This window comes from Hylobates moloch, unplaced genomic scaffold (genome assembly GCF_009828535.3).
Source record: "Hylobates moloch isolate HMO894 unplaced genomic scaffold, HMol_V3 SCAFFOLD_9, whole genome shotgun sequence".
NCBI classification, from domain to species: domain Eukaryota; kingdom Metazoa; phylum Chordata; class Mammalia; order Primates; family Hylobatidae; genus Hylobates; species Hylobates moloch.
In genome coordinates, this window is record NW_026652284.1 from 1100303 (window position 1) to 1118175 (window position 17873).

Below are 17873 nucleotides of genomic sequence, written 5' to 3' on the forward strand. Positions count from 1 at the left end.
TTCTGCCCCTCAGGACACCCCGTTGTGGTCACTGGCTAGGGTGGGGCAGGCCTCCTTCCTGCCCCTGGAGACACTCTTGGGAGATGTATTTTCCGTCTGGCTCACGGGGAGGGGGAGGGGGAGGCTTTGCAACCCAGCTTCTCCACAGGCCACTGGGAGGGTGGGTGCTGGCTGAGCCCCTGTGGCAGCAGGAGCCAGGCGGGTGGTGTCTTTGTTCTTGGCTCCCACAGCAGAGCCAGGTGAGGGGGCGCCTGCTGGGACAAGACCCAGGTGGGGCAGCCTGAACCCTGCTTCCCCCTGTGGCCGGCATGCCCCGACCTTCACACACTGGTGACCCTGAGAAACCCCAGGCCGTGCCCGGGAGGAGGGAACCTGGCAGGGTGTCTGAGGCCACACTCTGAGCTGGCCAGTCCAAGCCTGTGGCTGGAGCTGGGGTCTGTTTACCTAATAAAGTCCCACAGGTGCCTCATCGCCTTGTCTGTCTCTTGGCTGGTGCGGGGTGGGGTTTTGGGGGCCCCCTGGTGTCCCCCTGGGGTAAAAGGTGACAGAAGAGGCGGAGGCTGGAGCTTTCTGGAGAATTTACTGACCACAGGGGTGGGCTTCACATGAGGTGCCCGCCACTGCGGGGCCAGGGGCCTGAATGCTGCCTGGGACCAGCCCCCTGTGCCCCACCCTGCGGCTGTGCACACGCGGGTGCCCCCCCTCGCCTCCCTCCTCTCCGCCCGAGCTGGCTGGGGCCAGACAGACAGTGGACGCAGCGCACAGGAAACAGAGCGGCTTCAAATAGATGCCGGCCCGGGCCGCGCGCCTCGCCGCCCCTGCCCCCGCCTGCCCCCCCAGCACCCTCCCTGCCCCCCCAGCACCGCTGGGGCTGCGTCTGCCCTCGTGTCCTGCCCAGCCAGGGGCCCAGGGTCCTGCCCCCCAACTGCAGGGCCTCCCCTACCCCAACCCCCACCCTAGCCCACACCCCAACCCCCTTTATAAAAAGAAGAGACAGCACCTTCCACTGGACTCTCCCGGCCGGCCACAGCCCTGGACAACCTGGGCCCAGGGCTGCTGTCCAGTCCCGCCGGCCTGGGCGTCCACGAGGTCCCTTTTACATCTGTACAGCAGCCGGTTGGCTCGGCGGCCCCGGCAAGTCCCCGTGCGGCTCACAGGTGCCGCGGGCTGGGGTGGCCGTTGTGGTAGAGTTTCTGCTTCACGTGCACCATGTTCCCGGCGGCCTCCTCGAAGGGCCTGTGCGGCCGCCGGCCCAGCTCCCTCAGGCTGCACAGCTTGGGCAGCCAGGTCCACGAGCCATCTGCAGAGGGACAGGGGCGGTCAGGCAGCTGGGGCCGGCCAGGGCGGCGGCACTCCTGGGCGGCGGGCATGAAGCACTCACCGTAGTGCCGTCCGGCTCTCCAGGCGCGCACGGCACAGTGCAGGACGCCGTCCATCCACACCAGGAACCAGCTGATGCAGAAACCCAACAGCAGCCCCAGCATGAGGTCGATCTCCTGCTTGGTCACATTGTCCGTCACAAAGTAGTTCTCGGAGGCGTCCACCACCGACTGGTCCCCGTCGTACGGGATCACGTAGTGGATGTGGTGCCTGGGGGCGGCAGGGCGGGCTGGCACCTCTCCCGCCACCCCCGGCCTGGCCTTCCCCCGGGGCGCCTACCCCGTGGTGGGGATGTGATCGCGTTGGGCCACCCTGGGGGTTCTCTGAAGCAGCCTCCTGTGCGGGTGGTTCGGGAAGGGAGCACCGGACTCAACCAGGCCCAGGTCACAGGCCAGAGGGAGTGGGAGGTCAGTGGCCGTGGGCTGTGGAGGCCGAGCGTGAAGTCCAGGCAGACAGCGGGACCAGATGCCGGTGAGGGTGTCAGCCCTCACTCAGCACCTCCTCCCTGAGGCCTGGAACTCACGGGAAGGTGCTGCAGGTAGAAGAGGCCTCCCCCAGAGGGGGCTCAGGACGGCGGTCCCCACGGCCAGGGTCACGGCTCACCCGCCCGCCCTGGGGCCGGGGAGGCCACTCGGAGCAGAGCTGGACACTGGGAGCCCTGCTGGCCCCAGACCAGCCACTCCCATGCACCCTTCCCCTCCTGCCGTGCCCTTTCCTCCACCGCCACCACCGCACCTGCCAGGCCCACTGCCCCTGGTGTTTCTTCTGCTCCATCCCTGGGAGGTGCTGTCAGAGGCCACGGGGGCTCTACCCAGCACCCCATCCTCTCCCCTTCCTGGGGGACGCCGCCTTGCCCTTGCCTGGCACAGACCCGCCCGGCTCCTCTCAGGATGGATGGCGTCCAGGCTCCAGGGCCCTTTCGTCCTCAGTGCCTGGGCACCTCCGTGTCCCTCGGCCTCCTCTCCCCAGGCTCTTGGGGGACTGCCCAGGCTCAGGCCACAACAGCCTCTGGCCTCTTGCTGCTGGGATGACACAAGCTCCCCAAGGAGCTCGCTCCAGCAGCTCACCCTGTCCCCTAAGAAGGTCTCCAGGCCTTGACTCTGCTGATCGGACTGGCATCCCAGACGCCAACTCTGGGATCCCTAGTCCAACAGGAGGGCCTGGGAGTGGAGCCCGCGGGCCCCCATGCGCCTTGCAGTCCACACTCCTGGCTGCCTCCCACATCTCTGCTGAGCTCCAGCTGCCTGTGTCTCCACGTGGGCTCCACAGACACCTTAAACTTGTGCCTAAAAATAATAGCTCCTCTCTCCCCAAACCTGCTTCTCCCCCACCTTCCCCTCGGTGATGTAGCGGCGCCTCGGCCTGGTTTTCAGCCGAGACCCAGAGACCACCTCGCGCTCCACACCCCAACCAGAATACTTCCCACGCTGAAAGCCCGGCGTGTCCGTCCAACCCAGGGCCTTGCAGCCCTCTCCAGGCCGTCCCTGGGCCCAGCGGGGGCCACACAGGTGCCTTCCCTCAGTGAGATCTGGGGGGTCCTGGAGCCTGAGCCCAGGCACAGGGAGGAGGCGGCCCCTGCCCCAGGCTCTCCTTGAAGCCCTCCTGCTCTTCTGGGGTTCCCGGAGGTCAGTCCCCTCAGCATATCCGGAAAGTGGCCACTGTCAGTGGCAGGACTCTCGGTGAGGAGTGACCATGACCGTGGCTGATTCCTGGTGGCCACTGATCACCTGGTGACGAGCCTGTCCACAGCCACCGTCCATCGTCACCAGTGGGCAGCTGCTGACCACTGCCCAGAATGTGCAGCTGCCAGAGACCCTCAGGGGAGGAAGCTGTTCCTGACCCCTTAGAGAGTCCTCACCCACCCCCAGGGGCTCAGTAACTTTGGGGGTCAGAGGTCACAGCCTGTGTCTCCCACCATGGCTGGCCTGGGTACCTGTAGCTCCTACCCCTGCACCTGGCCCTCCTTCCTGGGGGGCTCAGGTCTCCCAAGTGAAAGCAGGAGATAGGCCTGGGCAGAGATGTGCTATCTGCACACGTATGTCTGTGACATGTACATACGTATGTCCTGCCTGCACCACACATGCTGCGTGTGTCCACCTGAGGCCCAATGTACATCATGTATACACACCAGCCACATGCACAAGACATGGCGTGATACTGTGGACATGGGCCCCGGGAGCTCCACACCCCCGCCCTGTGCACGGTGTGTGTCACACGCGAGTGTATGTTCGCTTGGCTTTGCAAAACGCAGCCACTCTCTCCACGGGGCGCCACGTCACGTGCATGGACGGATGTCTCCTTTGGACGCTGCCTGGCAACAGACTTTGGAGCACTGATTTCCATACACGTTCTCCATGTCAACGTCTACGTATAGGCACGTATGAGGCCTACACATGTACACACACTTGTTCTGAACACCAGCGTGTACACACAGGGAGCCTCTCATGGCAGCGCATGGGCATGGTGTATACACAGACACCCCATGTGCAAAACTGCCGTCTGCACACACACTGGCTGCAGCCACATGGAGACATTTGGACATGTCCCTGAGCGCACTGCACTGTATATTGTGACATACATGGACTCTGCATACACATATATGTTGTCAATATACAAGGGCACTTTGTACGCTGAATGTACATATCCTGTATGTAGAGATGTGAACAGAGCATAGATACATGGACACACACGCAGCAATACCATCTACAGCAGGCTGTGGCTCTGCTTCCCACACACGGCTGCCTTCAGCGTGCACTCCACCTGAGTCCACGCGTGCTCTGGACACTGCATGAGCTGCACCTACACGCCCTGTGCAAATACTCTAAGGCGCCCTCTGCCTGCCCTGCCGAGCCCTCAGTGTGCTGCCACAGGTGGATGCACACGGCCCCAGGCCAGGCGCATGGAGGCCGCCCCTTTCTGATGCTCTGGAGCTCAAGTCTGGGCCCAGCCTCTGGGAGGCCGTGGAGCCGACCTCAGGCCTTTGCTTAGCAGTCGGACCTGCCAGACAGGGACACGGGGCTCTCTGGTAGCATGTGGCCACCCCACAAGCTCTTACCCCCCACGCTGTGCCCAGCACACGTGAGGGTCACAGACATCCCGATCTCTGCCTTCTCTAACACCCGTGTTCTTCATCAACACGCCTGCTGCACCCATAGGCATGTAACACGCTTAGCAACACATGCAGCTGTCCTGAACACACATGCCTTGCACCCACACATATGCACAGAGACCCCGGAGCAGGAGGCAGCAGAGATGACGAACACGGGTTCTGGGTTGGTGCCCCCTTTGTCCTTCACTAGCTGTGTGACCTTGGAAAAGCCTGTCCTCTAAATCCTCCGTCCACTTCCTCATCTGTTCAGCAGGGTTAACAGCGGGCACTGCGTGAGGGTGTCCTGAGGGATGGGAGTGCATGCGTGCGTGCGCGGGCGCTGTGTGTACGCACATGTATATGCACAGACGCCACACACATGCGCGTCTCATGAGAAGATGTTTATTTCGTACATGGACGTACAAACATGCATGGCCAAGAGGATTCCATCACTACACGTGCACAGAGGGGGTCACAGTGGGTGTGGGGGGTCTGGGCGCTCCCCTCAATCTAAGTGACCTTGAGGAAGCTCCACCTCCCTGCTGCCCCCCCAGCCCATCCCTCAGCTCCTCTCCAGCCAGGGGGTTGTGCCCAGTGCCCCTCAAGGCAGGCCCTTCCCACCTTGACCAGCATTCCCCTGCCCTGGGACTCACTGCAGGGCCCAGCCCTGTGCCAGCAGGAGCTTCCTGCCCCAGCCCTGATGAAGCTGGCTTGGGTCTCCACTGTGGACATCGGACTGGGCTGCGGCTTTCCGGCCTCCAGGCTGGACCAGGAGGCCCCGTGACCCATTCCGCCATCAATCTGGAGGCCTCTGGGGATGGTGTCCTAAAGCCATGCGCCCCCAGGAGACCCCCCCTTGAGACAGCTCCTCCCCGTGCGCACCTAGCAGCCCTCAAGGGTGGAAGGCGGCTCGCGGCCTGCGTGGGGCTGGCTCCCCCGCGCCCCGAGTGGGCCCCGCCACACGTGCGCTCACGCGTGTCGAGCCGGCGCCGGTTTCGGACTCACCGGCCACAGTTGCAGTGGCAGACGCGGTCCTCGCCCCGCAGGTGCGGGAGGATGTAGTTGTGGAATCGGTCCAGCAGCGCGTTCATGTCCATCAAGCACGCGATGGCCTGGAAGAGCCCATGACCGGTCAGCGCCAAGGAGCGGGCGGGACGAACGGGGGCTGGGGGTGGGGAGCACAGGCCGGGGTCGGGGCAGCGCAGGCGGGGAGCGAGAGCGCAGGCCGGGGTGAGGGGAGCGCAGGCCGGGGAGAGGGGAGCGTAGGCCTTGGTAGGGGGAGCACAGGGGGTGTGGGGATCGCAGGCTGGGGAGGGGAGCGCAGGCCGGCGTGGGGGAGCGCAGGCCCAGGAGGGGACCGCAGGCCGGGGTAGGGGGAGCGTAGGCCGGGGAGAGGAGCGTAGGGAGTGTGGTGATCGCGGGTTGGGGAGGAGAGCGGAGGCCGGGGTGGGGGGAGCGCAGGCCGGGGAGGGGAGCGCAGGCCGCACGGGCGGTAAACAAGGCGCGGGAGGTGGGCCAGGCGGCGCGCGCGGGCGGGGAGCAGGGGGCGCGCGCGGGAAGCCCCTCCGCTCACCATCACGACCGACGCCCCCAGAATCATGAAGATCATGGTGTTCGCGCTCATGGACATCGGGCGGGGCCGGGCCGGGCCGGAGCGCCGCCCCCCGGCCCCGGCTCCCCCCCGGCCCCGGCCCGATGCTGAGCCCCCGCCGCCTCCGCAGAGGTCAGCCCTTCCCTGGATCGTCCGCCGCCGCTCGCTGCAACCCCGGCACCGGCCAGGGGGAGGAGGCGCGGGGGGGAGGGCGCCGGGGAGGGACGCGGGGCCTTTCTGGGGTCGCTCGGCCCGGCCCGGCCCGCCGCGCTCCGCTCCGCCCTCGGGTCCTCCCTGCGATCCGCTCGGCTCGGCTCGACTCGGCTCTGCTCGGCTCCGGCCCCCTCCCTGCCTCCTCCTCCCTCCTCCCCCCTCCCTCCCCGCCGCCTTCCTCCGCCTCTCGGGAGGGACCGCGCAGACCGCAGGCCGCCCCGTGCCAGCGCCGGGAGGGGACCGCCATCCCCCGGACGCCGGCCGGGACCCCTCCCCCGGAACCTCGGCTTTGTGTCCCGCCCTAGTCTGGTCAGACCCAGCCCCGGTGGCCTGTCCAGTGACCCTGGATGCCAGTCCCAACACGATCCGGTCCTGGAGGGGCGCCGAGGCCCTTTCCGCCCCACTGCTCCGCCCTCCGTCCTGGACTCCCAGGTCGCCGGGTGCGGGACTGCACCAGCCCGCTCGGCAAGCACGTGCCTCCAGGGTGGGGTCCGCAAGGTCGTGACAACCCCACGGCCATGGGGGTCACAGGTCAGGGACGGGATGACCCCTGGAATCCTCAATGGAGGGATGTGGCACAGGAGCTGTGGGCAGGGCAGCCCCGCACAGGCTTCCCTTAGGGCGGGGACGAGGGGGTCAGCCCAGGCCCATGGGTCGGGACGCCTGCCATTCAGAGGCCCCAGTGGCCACCACTCTGCTCTGGCTGTCCCTGGCTCAGGGTCCTGAGGCCAAACTCTCATCCACGACTAGTGACCATGTCTCAGGCCCAGGAGCCGACCCCTGCCTTCTAGCAGGAAGTCAGCGAGAAGCTACTCCTGGGGCCCAGCCTGGAGTGTGGCGCCATCCAGGCTCACTGCAGCCTCGACTCCTGGGCTCCACCGATCCTCCCAGCTCAGCCTCCCCCGTAGCTGGCCTTGGGGGATCCCTGCCCCCGGGGGTTTCCACATGGAGAGGGAACACCGCTCCACCACAGGCAGCAGTGCTGGCAGGAGCAGGCGGCTTCCGCTTCAGGCAGCACAGGCAGGGGTTGGCCCAGGCCCTGTCAGCAACACCAGGTCTGAGCTACACCTCCCAAGCAGTGGTAGGAGGTCACTGAGGGCGGCAGGGCTAGGCCTCTGCCACCTCCTCAGGGGCGAGGGTCGGGCCAGGAATTCAGGACCAGGCACAATGACAGCAGCATCTGTTTATTGACAATTCCAGGTCACTCCTAACACGCCGCAGCAGGGCTCTGTACAGTCCGGCCCGGTGGGGAGGAGGGAGGGAAGGCAGGCACACGAAGACACAGCTATGTCGGGAAGTGCACACAAACCGTTGTCTTTCCTTTTTGGTTAAAGAAGAAAAACTTTGTAATCAATATCCCGCTCATAAGTAAAAGTGGAAAAGAAGAAACTTGATTGCTTTCATCTGGCGTTTTGGCATCTCCTCTCCCATTTCATACGCACAGTTTATTTGGGTAATGCTACCGTCACCAGCAGACACCTGTAAGTAAAAACAAATGTCAGGAAGGAAAAAGTATGAACAACAGGAAGCTCCAGAGGCGGCTCCATGCGGGCGCTGGGCTCAGTAGAAGCAGACGGTGTGCAGAAAGGTGCGGCCACTCTTCTCCTCGAACTCCTGCAGCAGCTCGTCAATCTCGTTCTCCATGTCTTCCGTGTGCTGGATCTGCAAGGACAGGCCCGTGGTGACGGCCTTGCCCACTCTCGCCTGCCAGCTCCCCCCTAACACCTGGATCACCAGGGAAACACCAGGCCTGAGCCAGCCGAAACCAAGGCAGCCCCAGGCCCTCACCCCACCGCTGCTGCCTCACAGGGACAGCTGGAGGCTGCAAGGGGAGAGCTTCTTGGGCGGCCCCAGGCCCTCACCTGGTGTGGAGCAGGAGGCAGCCCCCACCTCCCCACCGACCCTCACAGAACCTGAAAACGGGAGGAGCTTGGAGCTGGATTCTGAGAGGGGCCCAGCACTGAGAGCTGGAGGCTGGGGCTCAGACCCACACGTGCACAGCGGGGCCGACGAACCCTCACCGCCAGCGCTTCCACGCCGCCAACAAGCGAGCGGGGGCAGCCTGGTCATTGGAGCATCCTGGCCTCCATCCACCAGAGCTCCTGGCAGAGGGCCGCTGCCCTGGAGTGAGCAGGCCCGGCTCCTAAGCACACTTGCCCTGGCACCAGCAGCTCATTACTCGCCATCTCCACTGTCCACTGGTCCCCAACCTTGGGCAGCACCCAGTGCCTCTAAGCAAGGAGTGGCCTGTCACTCGGCTCTGGCCAACGTGACCCAAGCAGAAATCGTGCAATAACTTCTGGGACAAGATTTTCCCATGGCCTTTTCTCCTGCCAGGCGATAATGAAGACCATCCCTGGCACTTCAGCAGCCACGCTGGACCGTGAGGCACGTGGGGACCAGAAGCCATGCTGGGTGGACAGGCAGAGCGCAGGAGCCTGCAGCCACATGGCAGCTTCTCCCAGCGCTGGCCCGCCTGACTCCCGGGCTTTCCAAACACACCGTCTTCTCTCGGTGAAGCTGTTTTGTTTTTCTGTCTTTCACAGACATTGATCAAATCACAGAGGCACAGGCGGGATGGTGCGCGGGGCTCTCCTCAGGCAGGTCCTTTCGTCACAGTCCAGCACCTCCACGCCACAGCAGGGTGGCTACAGAAGCCTTGGGGTGCCCCAGCCCCTCTGTGCAAGGGGGACATGCAGGGCCCGTTGGGGAAGGCAGGTGTGCAGAAGGCCAAGTCCAGGGGTGGACGGCGGACACAGAGCCCTTGGCAGCCTCCAGGCTCACGTGGGGCACACACCTCCGACTGCAACGCATCCAGGAGAGCTGCATGCTCTGCTCACTGAGGCGGGGCTGTGTCCACCACAGGGAAGAGAAAAGGTACCAGGCGTTCCCTGGAGCCGTTCCCTGGAGCCCCGTGTCCTGGGAGAGGGACTAAGCCTGTGTTGGGCAGGTCACTGTGCAGCGTCTCTCAGCTGAGCAGAGGGCATGGGCGTGGGGGCTCCTGTGCCAAAGCTGGGGAGTGACTCACTGAACTACCAGCGGTCACCCCTGACACAGGTGAGCTGAGCAGCAGACCCCGCCCCAAGCAGCAGGGCCAGCCTCAGGTCTCGGCCACTCCCCTCTGTCACAGCCTCGGCCACTCCCCTCTGTTTGAGCCTCAGGCCACTCCCCTCTGTCACAGCCTCGGCCACTCCCCTATGTCACAGGCTCAGGCCACTCCCCTCTGTCACAGCCTCTGCCCAGGGCGGCGCCCAGCTGCGTACTTACACACTGGCAGAGCTCACAGATGAGAAACGCCCCCAGGGTGGCCTCCTCGTGGTTGTCCTGGATGTCCACATTGACCACGTGCACGGGCTGGCAGGTCTCCTGTTCTCTGGAATTCAGATCTGATTGGGACAAGGTGACACAGATGTCAGAGGCTCCAAAACCAGGGAACAGGCAGTCAATGTGGCTGAGTCCCCAGCTCTGCTGGCCACTGGCCCAGCCCAGCCCCAGTGGTTTCTGGACTCTGCAGTTTGGGGAGCACAAAGAATGAGCCTCAAACCGAAGGCGGCTGATGGTTCAAGGAAACCTGAGCAAATCTCCAACTCAGCACAAGCTGGTCTGGGACTCCCCACCCACCAGCCAGTCCTGGGGTGAACCGTGGCTGGCATTGCGACCCTTCCCCATCACTAAAGACCAGCCCTCCCTGCTCCACTGCCAGCTCCACACAGGGTCAATCCGTTTGAAAAATGGACCTGGCACGGTGGCTCTCGCCTGTGATCCCAGCACTTTGGGAGGCTGAGGTGGGCGGATCACTTGAGGACAGGAGTTCAAGACCAGCCTGGCCAACATGGTGAAATCCCATCTCTACTAAAAATACAAAAATCAGCTGGGTGTGGTGGCTCACACCTGTAATCCCAGCTACTCGGGAGGCTGAGGCAGGAGAATCACTTGAACCTGGGAGGTGGAGGTTGCAGTGAGCCTAGATTGTACCACTGCACTCCAGCCTGGGCAACAGAGCAAGACTCTGTCTCAAAAAAAAAAAACAAAAAAACAAACAAAAAAAAAAACCACCAAAGAGAAAACAGGCCCCTGAAGCCCATGACAGGCTGCAGCCAGCACACGGGTGGTTCAGCGACCAGTGGCCCTGCCTGCCTTCCAGGATGCTTCGTCCTCAGGTCTGCCCCCAGCCCCCGCCACTCTAGACGGGCTGTGCTGGTCAGCATGGGGCCCTGCAGGCGTCCCCAGACCCTGTGAGAGCTGCTGGAGCCCAGCCCAGTGCGCAGCCGCCTCCTCACCTTCCACCACCTGGTCATACACTCTCTCTTCGCAAGTGAGGATCAGATCAAACAGGTCTTTGCAGTTCTGGAACCTTTCTGGCCGGGGCTTGATTCTCTTATTTCTGTCCAGCATATGTAAAATCCCATTCTGTGTATAGCTACACTTAGGAGTTAAGGAACGTCAGAGAAAAGGCATCTGTGTGTATGAAGCCTGGAGGCGCCTGTGTCCTGGACACCCAGCCCCTTCCCTGCCCCACAGCAGGGGCAGCTGGGACGAAGGCCTGGACAGCTGTAGGGAGTAGGCCATGCCCTGGTGAGGCAGAGGCCTCACTGTCCTAGCAGGTCCCACAGAAAACAAAGTGGGTGATGGCAGGTGCTTGCTCCTCGCTGTCCCCCAACTCTGCAAAAAGACCCAAGGCCCACAGGACACCCCCTGTCCTCACCCAGCATGACACCTTCTACCCAGACCTCTCCCCTCACTGCTGGCCCAGCCCAAGCTGCCCTTGGCCCCAGTAACTGTGTCTCTGCAGTCGGACCCTCCTTCCTCCATCTGCTCCCCGTGCAGTGCATGCTGGCTCTGAAACCTCAGCCCTTCAGCAGAGACAAAGCAAACCCGGAAGCCCAGTCCCCAGTCCAGCTCAGCTACAACAGAGTCAAGAACATCGGAAAACCCAAAGAAAGGAAGCTCCAGGCCGGGTGGGGTGGCTCACGCCTGTAATCCCAGCACTTTGGGAGGCTGAGGTGGGTGGATCACGAGGTCAGGAGATTGAGACCATCCTAACACGGTGAAACCCCGTCTCTACTAAAAATACAAAAATTAGACGGATATGGTGGCACATGCCTCTAATCCCAGCTAATCGAGAGGCTGAGGGTGTAGTGAGCCAAGATCGTGCCACCGCACTCCAGCCTGGTCAACAGAGCGAGACTGTCTCAAAAACAAAAAGAAAAAAAAAAGGAAACGAAGCTTCAGCAGCAATCAGGCTGGAAAACGCTGATACAAAAACCAACAGGGCAAGACAGTCGAGGAGGGAGATGCTGCAGCCTCACTGACTATGGGATGGTGGAGGGCAGGATGAGGCCTAAAGGCACTCGGCATCCAGCCCAGCTGAAAGGGGGCCTTGGGGCGAACGCTGACACACACAGGCCGCAGCAGTCCCAGGAGGGGCCACAGGAGCCTCTGGGGTCCTCAGGGTGGGGCATGCTCCCACCATTCACAGTGGCCAGGGGTTCCCAAGGAAGGGGCTCACTTCCCCAAAAAGAGAGACTGGGTTCCCAAAGATGAGCTCATTTGAGCCATTCCAGATGGTCAGGGACAAGTAACCACTTTCAGATAAACAGCCTAGCTGACTTAGGGATTCTGAGTGAACTCAACTACCTTCCTGGGTAGCAAAAATCGTTTTTATAATAGTTTTATAATACATTGAAGTGGCTGATCTAACTTGAAAAGGCATCTGACCCTGAGCTGCATCCTTGGGTCACTGTTGGCAGCATGGAAGTCACACACCCACCCCTGACATGTGTCTCCTCCTGCACATTGGAGTCCCGCCTGTGTCCCCGAGGACCCTGGAAGCAGCTACGACACCCAGGTCCAGCTCTGGGGAACTTAGTCCTTCAGCCAATGAGAATCAAAGTCTGCGGAAAGAAGAGCTCAAGGCCGGGCACGGTGGCTCACGCCTGTAATATCCCAGCACATTGACAGACGAAGGTGGGTGGATCACTTGAGGTCAGGAGTTCGAGACCAGCCTGGCCAATATGGTGAAACCCCATCTCTACTAAAAATACAAAAATTAGCCAGGTGGGGTGGCGCACACCTGTAATCTCAGCTACAGCTACTCGAGAGGCTGAGGCACGAGAATTGCTTCAACCCGGGTGGCAGAGGTTGCAGTGAGCCAAGATCACATCACTGCACTTCAGCCTAGGCGACAGAGTAAAACTCCTTCTGGAAAACAACAAGAACAACAAAAAAAAGGCCGGGCGTGGTGGCTCATGCCTGTAATCCCAGCACCTTGGGAGGCCGAGGCAGGTGGACCACCTGAGGTCAGGAGTTTGAGACCAGCCTGGCCAACATGGTGAAACCCTGTCTCTACTAAAAGTACAAAATTAGCCGGGCACGGTGGTGGGCACCTGTAATCCCAGCTACTCAGGAGGCTGAGGCAGAAGAAGCTTGAACCTGGGAGGCAGAGCTTGCAGTGAGCTGAGATCGTGACACTGTACTCCAGCCTGGGCAACAAGAGCAAGACACCGTCTCAAAAAGAAAAGAAAAAAAAGAAAGAGCTCAAGACGGCCTGACCTTGTTGTGTGCAGCCACATGCAGAGGGGAAGTTGCAGGGACCAGCTCACGGAGAGGAACCAGGGTCAGGGTGCAGGCGTCCAGTGGCAGCTTCATGGTCGGCACAGGGATCACCCTCTCCGCACATCCCTGGGCAAGACACAGCCAGGGGTGAGGCCGTGGGTGCTCCCGGGGCTGGGACTGGTGTCACTGGTTGGCGGAGCTCATGGATGTTCAAGGCCAGCTCTTCCCTGAGGCCTGGACAGTTCTAAGTCCTTTCCTTCTTTACTTCATTCTCAACTATTTATGTAGATGAGGCAATAAATTAAGAATCATTCAGTTAAGGAGAAATGTCTACTTCAGGGACAAAGCAGCAGCCTCCTCAGCTACGCAAGGATGAGCGAACAGCCGCCCTTCTGGATCTCCTGGCGAGGAGATGCGAGGTGAGGCCCCACCTGGCGGGCTAGACCTGCAAGCCCCGCCAGAGGCTGTGAGGACCTGAGACCACAGACCAAGCCTGAGCTCACAGGGACGCGAGGTCCCACCTGAATTCCGGCAGCAAAACCACGGGGCCAGTGAGCGCCCACGAGGCAAAGGCTCAGAGCAAGGCGGGAGGACGGGAGCCGCTCGCGGGTGAGGCGGGGCCTTCAACAGACAGGCTCAGGGCCTCGGGGAGGCTGAGCAGGTTTCGGGCCTGTGTGCAAGAACCTGCTCTTCAAGACATGGGGAAATCCTTTCTGAAGGAAGGACCTAAGTACTGCCGGGCGGGAGGAAGGGGAGAGGCGCCATCGGAACGGAAGCCTGTCCCATCTTCCCGACGACACCTGCGCCACCCAGGTCCTGCACAAGTCCCACTGACGCAAAGCGTTCAACATTGAACCCGCAAAGGAAGAAATCAAAGACTCAGCCTGGGCAAGAAGGCGGCACCAGGCTGAGGGCCTGACCCATGCCAGGGCCCCAGCTGGGCATAAGGGGCCTGAAACGTACCCAGAAAAGTGGGCAAAGAGAGGGCCCAGGGCAGGGCAGGAAAAGAGGACGTGCCATCCATAGAATCAATCGCCCCCACTGGACACCTAGGGCCTGGACACCCGGCTCTGCACAGTCCCTGAGGCCTCAGGGACCATGTTCAGTACAGGGCGGCCAACACCCGAAGGCCATGAAACAGAGGCACACAGGAGCCTCAGCTGAAGTTAAAACACATCTAAGAAATAAACTCCCAGCCAGGCGCGGTGGCTCACACCTGTAATCCCAGCACTTTGGGAGGCTGAGGCAGGCGGATCACAAGGTCAGGAGTTCAAGACCAACCTGGCCAATATGGTGAAACCCCCGTCTATACCAAAATTACAAAAATTAGCCGGGCATGGTGGCAGGCGCCTTAGTCCCAGCTACTCTGGAGACTGAGGCAGGAGAACTGCTTGAAGCCAGGAGGCGGAGGCTGCACTGAGCTGAGATTGTGCCACTGCACTCTGGCCTCGGCGACAGGAGCAAGACTCTGTCTCAAAAAAAAAAAAAAAAAAAAAATTCCCAGGGATGGGCCAAGAAAATTGTCCAGATGTGAGATGTGGCAGCCACGGGTGGGGTGCTGGGGGTGGGAGCAGTGGGCAGGCCCCTCCCCTGCCCTGGCTTCCACATGGACCGTAGTGAGAAAGGACAAGCGGCCGTGCACAGGGGCAGCTCTGCTCATCCAGCCAGGGCTGCGGCCTCCCACTCACGGGAGGCCTTCTGGACGTTGGCGGAAACAGAAGAAGCTGGCCCGTTAGACCCTTGAGTGAGATTCCCACAGGTTGAGCGCGTGTGGCCAATGCCAAGGGGCCACCAGCCAGCATGAGCCAATCCTGGCCCTCCCTGCCCCACTGCTGTCACTCCCACCCCACAGTGACATCTGCAACCCTCCCCCGGTGTGTGGCTGCACAGCCTGAGTCTGGGGATGGGAGAATAAGGCTTGTGCTGGAGGCCTTGGGCTGTGACACACACCTGTGGTCCCAGCTACGCGGGAGGCCGAGGAAGGAGGTTGCCTTGAATCCAGGAGGGACCCAGAGAGATCTGGAATATTGTCTCACGCGACAGAAAGTGTCACCAACACAGAATCACGTTAAAATTCTGTGGGGGACTAACCATCAGAGAAACAAACTAAGCTTTCTGTCCACACAGAGCAACAAAGAAATCCTGCCTCTACAAAAAATAAAAAATTACCAGCCTGGGGCCGGGCACGGTGGCTCATCCCTGTAATCCCAGAACTTTGGGAGGCTGAGGCAGGTGGATCACAAGATCAGGAAATCGAGACCATCCTGGCTAACACGGTGAAATCTCGTCTCTACTAAAAATACAAAAAATTAGCCGGGCGTGGTGGCACACGCCTGTAGTCCCAGCTACTTGGGAGGCTGAGGCAAAAGAATGGCGTGAACCCGGGAGGTGGTTGCAGTGAGCCAAGATCGTGCCACTGCGCTCCAGCCTAGGCGACAGTGCAAGACTCTGTCTCAAAAACAACAACAACAAAAAATTACCAGCCTGGCCACCACAGGGAAACCCCATTTCTACTAAAAATACAAAAATTAGCCAGGCATGGTGGCACACGCCTGTAATCCCAGCTACTCGAGGGGCTGAGGCAGGAGAATCACTTGAACCCGGGAGGCAGAGGTCGTAGTGAGTAGAGATCGCGCCACTGCACTCCAGCCTGGGTGACACAGCAAGACTCTATCTCAGAAAAAAAAAAATAAACAAATAATCAAAATAAAAAATTAGCCGGTGTGGTGCCATAAGCCTGTAATGCCAGCTAACAGGGAGGCTGAGGTGGGAGGATTGCTTGAGCCTAAGACGTTGAGGTTACAGTCAGCAGAGATCGCGCCACTGCACTCCAGTGTGAACAACAGAGTGAGAACCTATCTCGGCCGGGCGGGATGGCTCACGCCTGTAATTCCAGCACTTTGGGAGGCCGAGGCGGGTGGATCACAAGGTCAGGAGATCGAGACCATCCTGGCTAACATGGTGAAACCCCATCTTTACTAAAAATACAAAAAATTAGCCAGGCATGGTGGCGGGTGCCTGTAATCCCACTGCTCAGGAGGCTGGGGCAGGAGAATAGCTTGAACCCCAGGAGGTGGAGGTTGTGGTAAGTCGAGATTGCGCCACCATACTCCAGCCTGGGTGACAAGAGCGAGACTCCGTCTCAAAAAAAAAAAAAAAGATGGCAAAACCCCGTCTTCTCTACTAAAAATACAAAAATTAGCCGGGCGTGGTGGCACACACCTGTGATTCCAGCTACTCTGGAGGCTGAGGAACAAGAATCACTTGAACCCGGGAGGGGAGATTGCCATGAGCTGAGATCACATCACTACACTCATATATATATGATATATATAAATCATGGCATCCAAGACAAGTCCACATGCCACCCAACCTGCAGACAACCCCCGCCATCCTCCACGCCAGCCCGGCTGGAGGCAGCTGGTGCCTCAGAGGGGCCACCCTTCAGGGTTCTTGGCAACGTGTTATTCTGAATGTCTGCTCTTTTCTTGCGAGTTGAGGCACATTTGTTCAGTTTTAATTCAGGCAATTTTCAGCTAACATGAGTTTAACCCTAACCATGAATTTCTTGGAGGAGCCTAATGCTTTTGACCCTCCAGCAATTCCCAGGCATCAGTGGACACCACAGGCCCTTTGCCAGCACTCAGGGATCAGTGCCTGGGCCCTTGCCCCTCGCCAGACCCCACAGGGCCTTGAGTCCCGGGCCCCAGGCTGCTGGCCCCCCTCAAGTGCCTGCCAGGGATGGTCCCGGGCCCAGGGAGTCGGGACAAGGCAGTGATCTCGCCTGGCAGAGCCTCAGCACTGTTCTGTTGTGGAAGGAAGATGGAGGGAGGGCGGAGGTTTAGCAAAGCACCACACCAGGGAGGACAAGCCTGCCGGAGCCAGGGACCATGGACTGGCGCTAGCTGAAAGGCCTGGTGGTTCATCAGCGGGAAGGTCGCACCCACCACTCACTCCACTGAACCATCACCCACCACGTGCCCTCCCCTCCCTGCTAGGCCTGGGAGGTGCACAGACCCTGGGGCATCTCGTGGTCTAGGACCTCCTCTTAAGCTGGACTGAGTTGGCCACGGGTTTCTGCTGTGGACGCATCCACCCCCCAGACAGGTCCTGTCCTGCCAGCGCCCCCGGGCTGCCGGGGCCCTCACCAACCCCTACAGGGCAGAGCAGGCCTGGCTGCTTCCCCAGGCCAGCTGCACGGGGACCTTCCATGTGGGTTAAATGTCCACACCCCAGGGAAAGCCTGAAGCACACACTGGATCTGGACACACACGTGCTCCCTGCGGGCAGAAACAAGACTGCGGTCCCTGCCATGGAGAAGCCACACACATCTCCCACAGGCTGCGGGAGGTATAAATAGCACCATTCGTAAGAATGAAAAAACAGTAATGAAAACTAGAAAAAGGCCGGGCGCGGTGGCTCACGCTTGTAATCCCAGCACTTTGGGAGGCCGAGGCGGGCAGATCACGAGGTCAGGAGATCGAGACCACGGTGAAACCCCGTCTCTACTAAAAATACAAAAAATTAGCCGGGCGTGGTGGCGGGCGCCTGTAGTCCCAGCTACTCGGAGAGGCTGAGGCAGGAGAATGGCGTGAACCCGGGAGGCAGAGCTTGCAGTGAGCCGAGATCGCGCCACTGCACTCCAGCCTGGGTGACAGAGCGAGACTCCGTCTCAAAAAAAAAAAAAAAAAAAAGAAAAGAAAACTAGAAAAATAAGCCCCACAGGAAAGACACTCAGTGTGTGGCCCACAGCTCTCCAGCCTGCCAGGCATGGGGAGGACCCCAGAGGCTGCAAAGGGAACAGCAGCAGGGTGAGCCCCTGAGCAGGCACACTGGGCAGTTTCTCCCTAAATCACAGCACCCAAGCTGCTTTTGTTGGGCTAAAATCAGCAAAAAATTAATTGAGAAGTACAAAGTTTAAATTTCACTTGCAATCAAATTCTCTCTACGTGTGTGTGCCAGCTGCACCAAATGCTACCTGTACACTCAGGTTTCCCAGAGCCCAGCCCCGCTGGTCAGGGAGGGGGAGGTCTGACAGCTGCTGCG

The 17873-nt window shown here is 60.7% G+C and overlaps 2 protein-coding genes across 3 annotated transcripts in view; both read right to left on the bottom strand.

Moving 5' to 3' along the window:
• Positions 1-447: 447 nt before the first annotated feature.
• Positions 448-7377, bottom strand: TMEM240 (transmembrane protein 240). 2 transcript variants are annotated; one of them, XM_032758608.2, is made up of 4 exons: positions 6042-6703; positions 5474-5580; positions 1382-1590; positions 448-1300 (listed from the first exon to the last, which is right to left on the bottom strand). In XM_032758608.2, exons 1-4 carry the CDS (start codon positions 6096-6098, stop codon positions 1152-1154), a joined length of 522 nt encoding a protein of 173 aa, XP_032614499.1. In that variant the 5' UTR covers positions 6099-6703; the 3' UTR covers positions 448-1151. The 2 variants fall into 2 exon arrangements, with proteins under 2 accessions (XP_032614499.1, XP_032614498.1); XM_032758607.2 differs by lacking the exons at positions 448-1300; positions 1382-1590 and having other exon boundaries at positions 1598-5580; positions 6042-7377.
• A 63-nt stretch (positions 7378-7440) lies between these two features.
• The window catches only part of SSU72 (SSU72 homolog, RNA polymerase II CTD phosphatase), a 33518-nt gene continuing 23085 nt past the window's right edge, over positions 7441-17873 (bottom strand). Inside the window, exons 3-5 of the mRNA XM_032758612.2 lie at positions 10553-10692; positions 9540-9658; positions 7441-7934 (exon numbers count right to left, since the gene is read on the bottom strand). Of these exons, the coding sequence (XP_032614503.1) occupies positions 7833-7934; positions 9540-9658; positions 10553-10692 (361 nt within the window). The 3' untranslated portion in view covers positions 7441-7832. The remainder of the gene's footprint in view (positions 7935-9539; positions 9659-10552; positions 10693-17873) is intronic.

What these genes read in the sequence shown, in the direction of transcription:
- TMEM240 (XM_032758607.2), bottom strand. Translation starts at nt 7,012, where the DNA reads ATGAGAGTTTGGCCTCAGGACCCTGAGCCAGGGACAGCCAGAGCAGAG.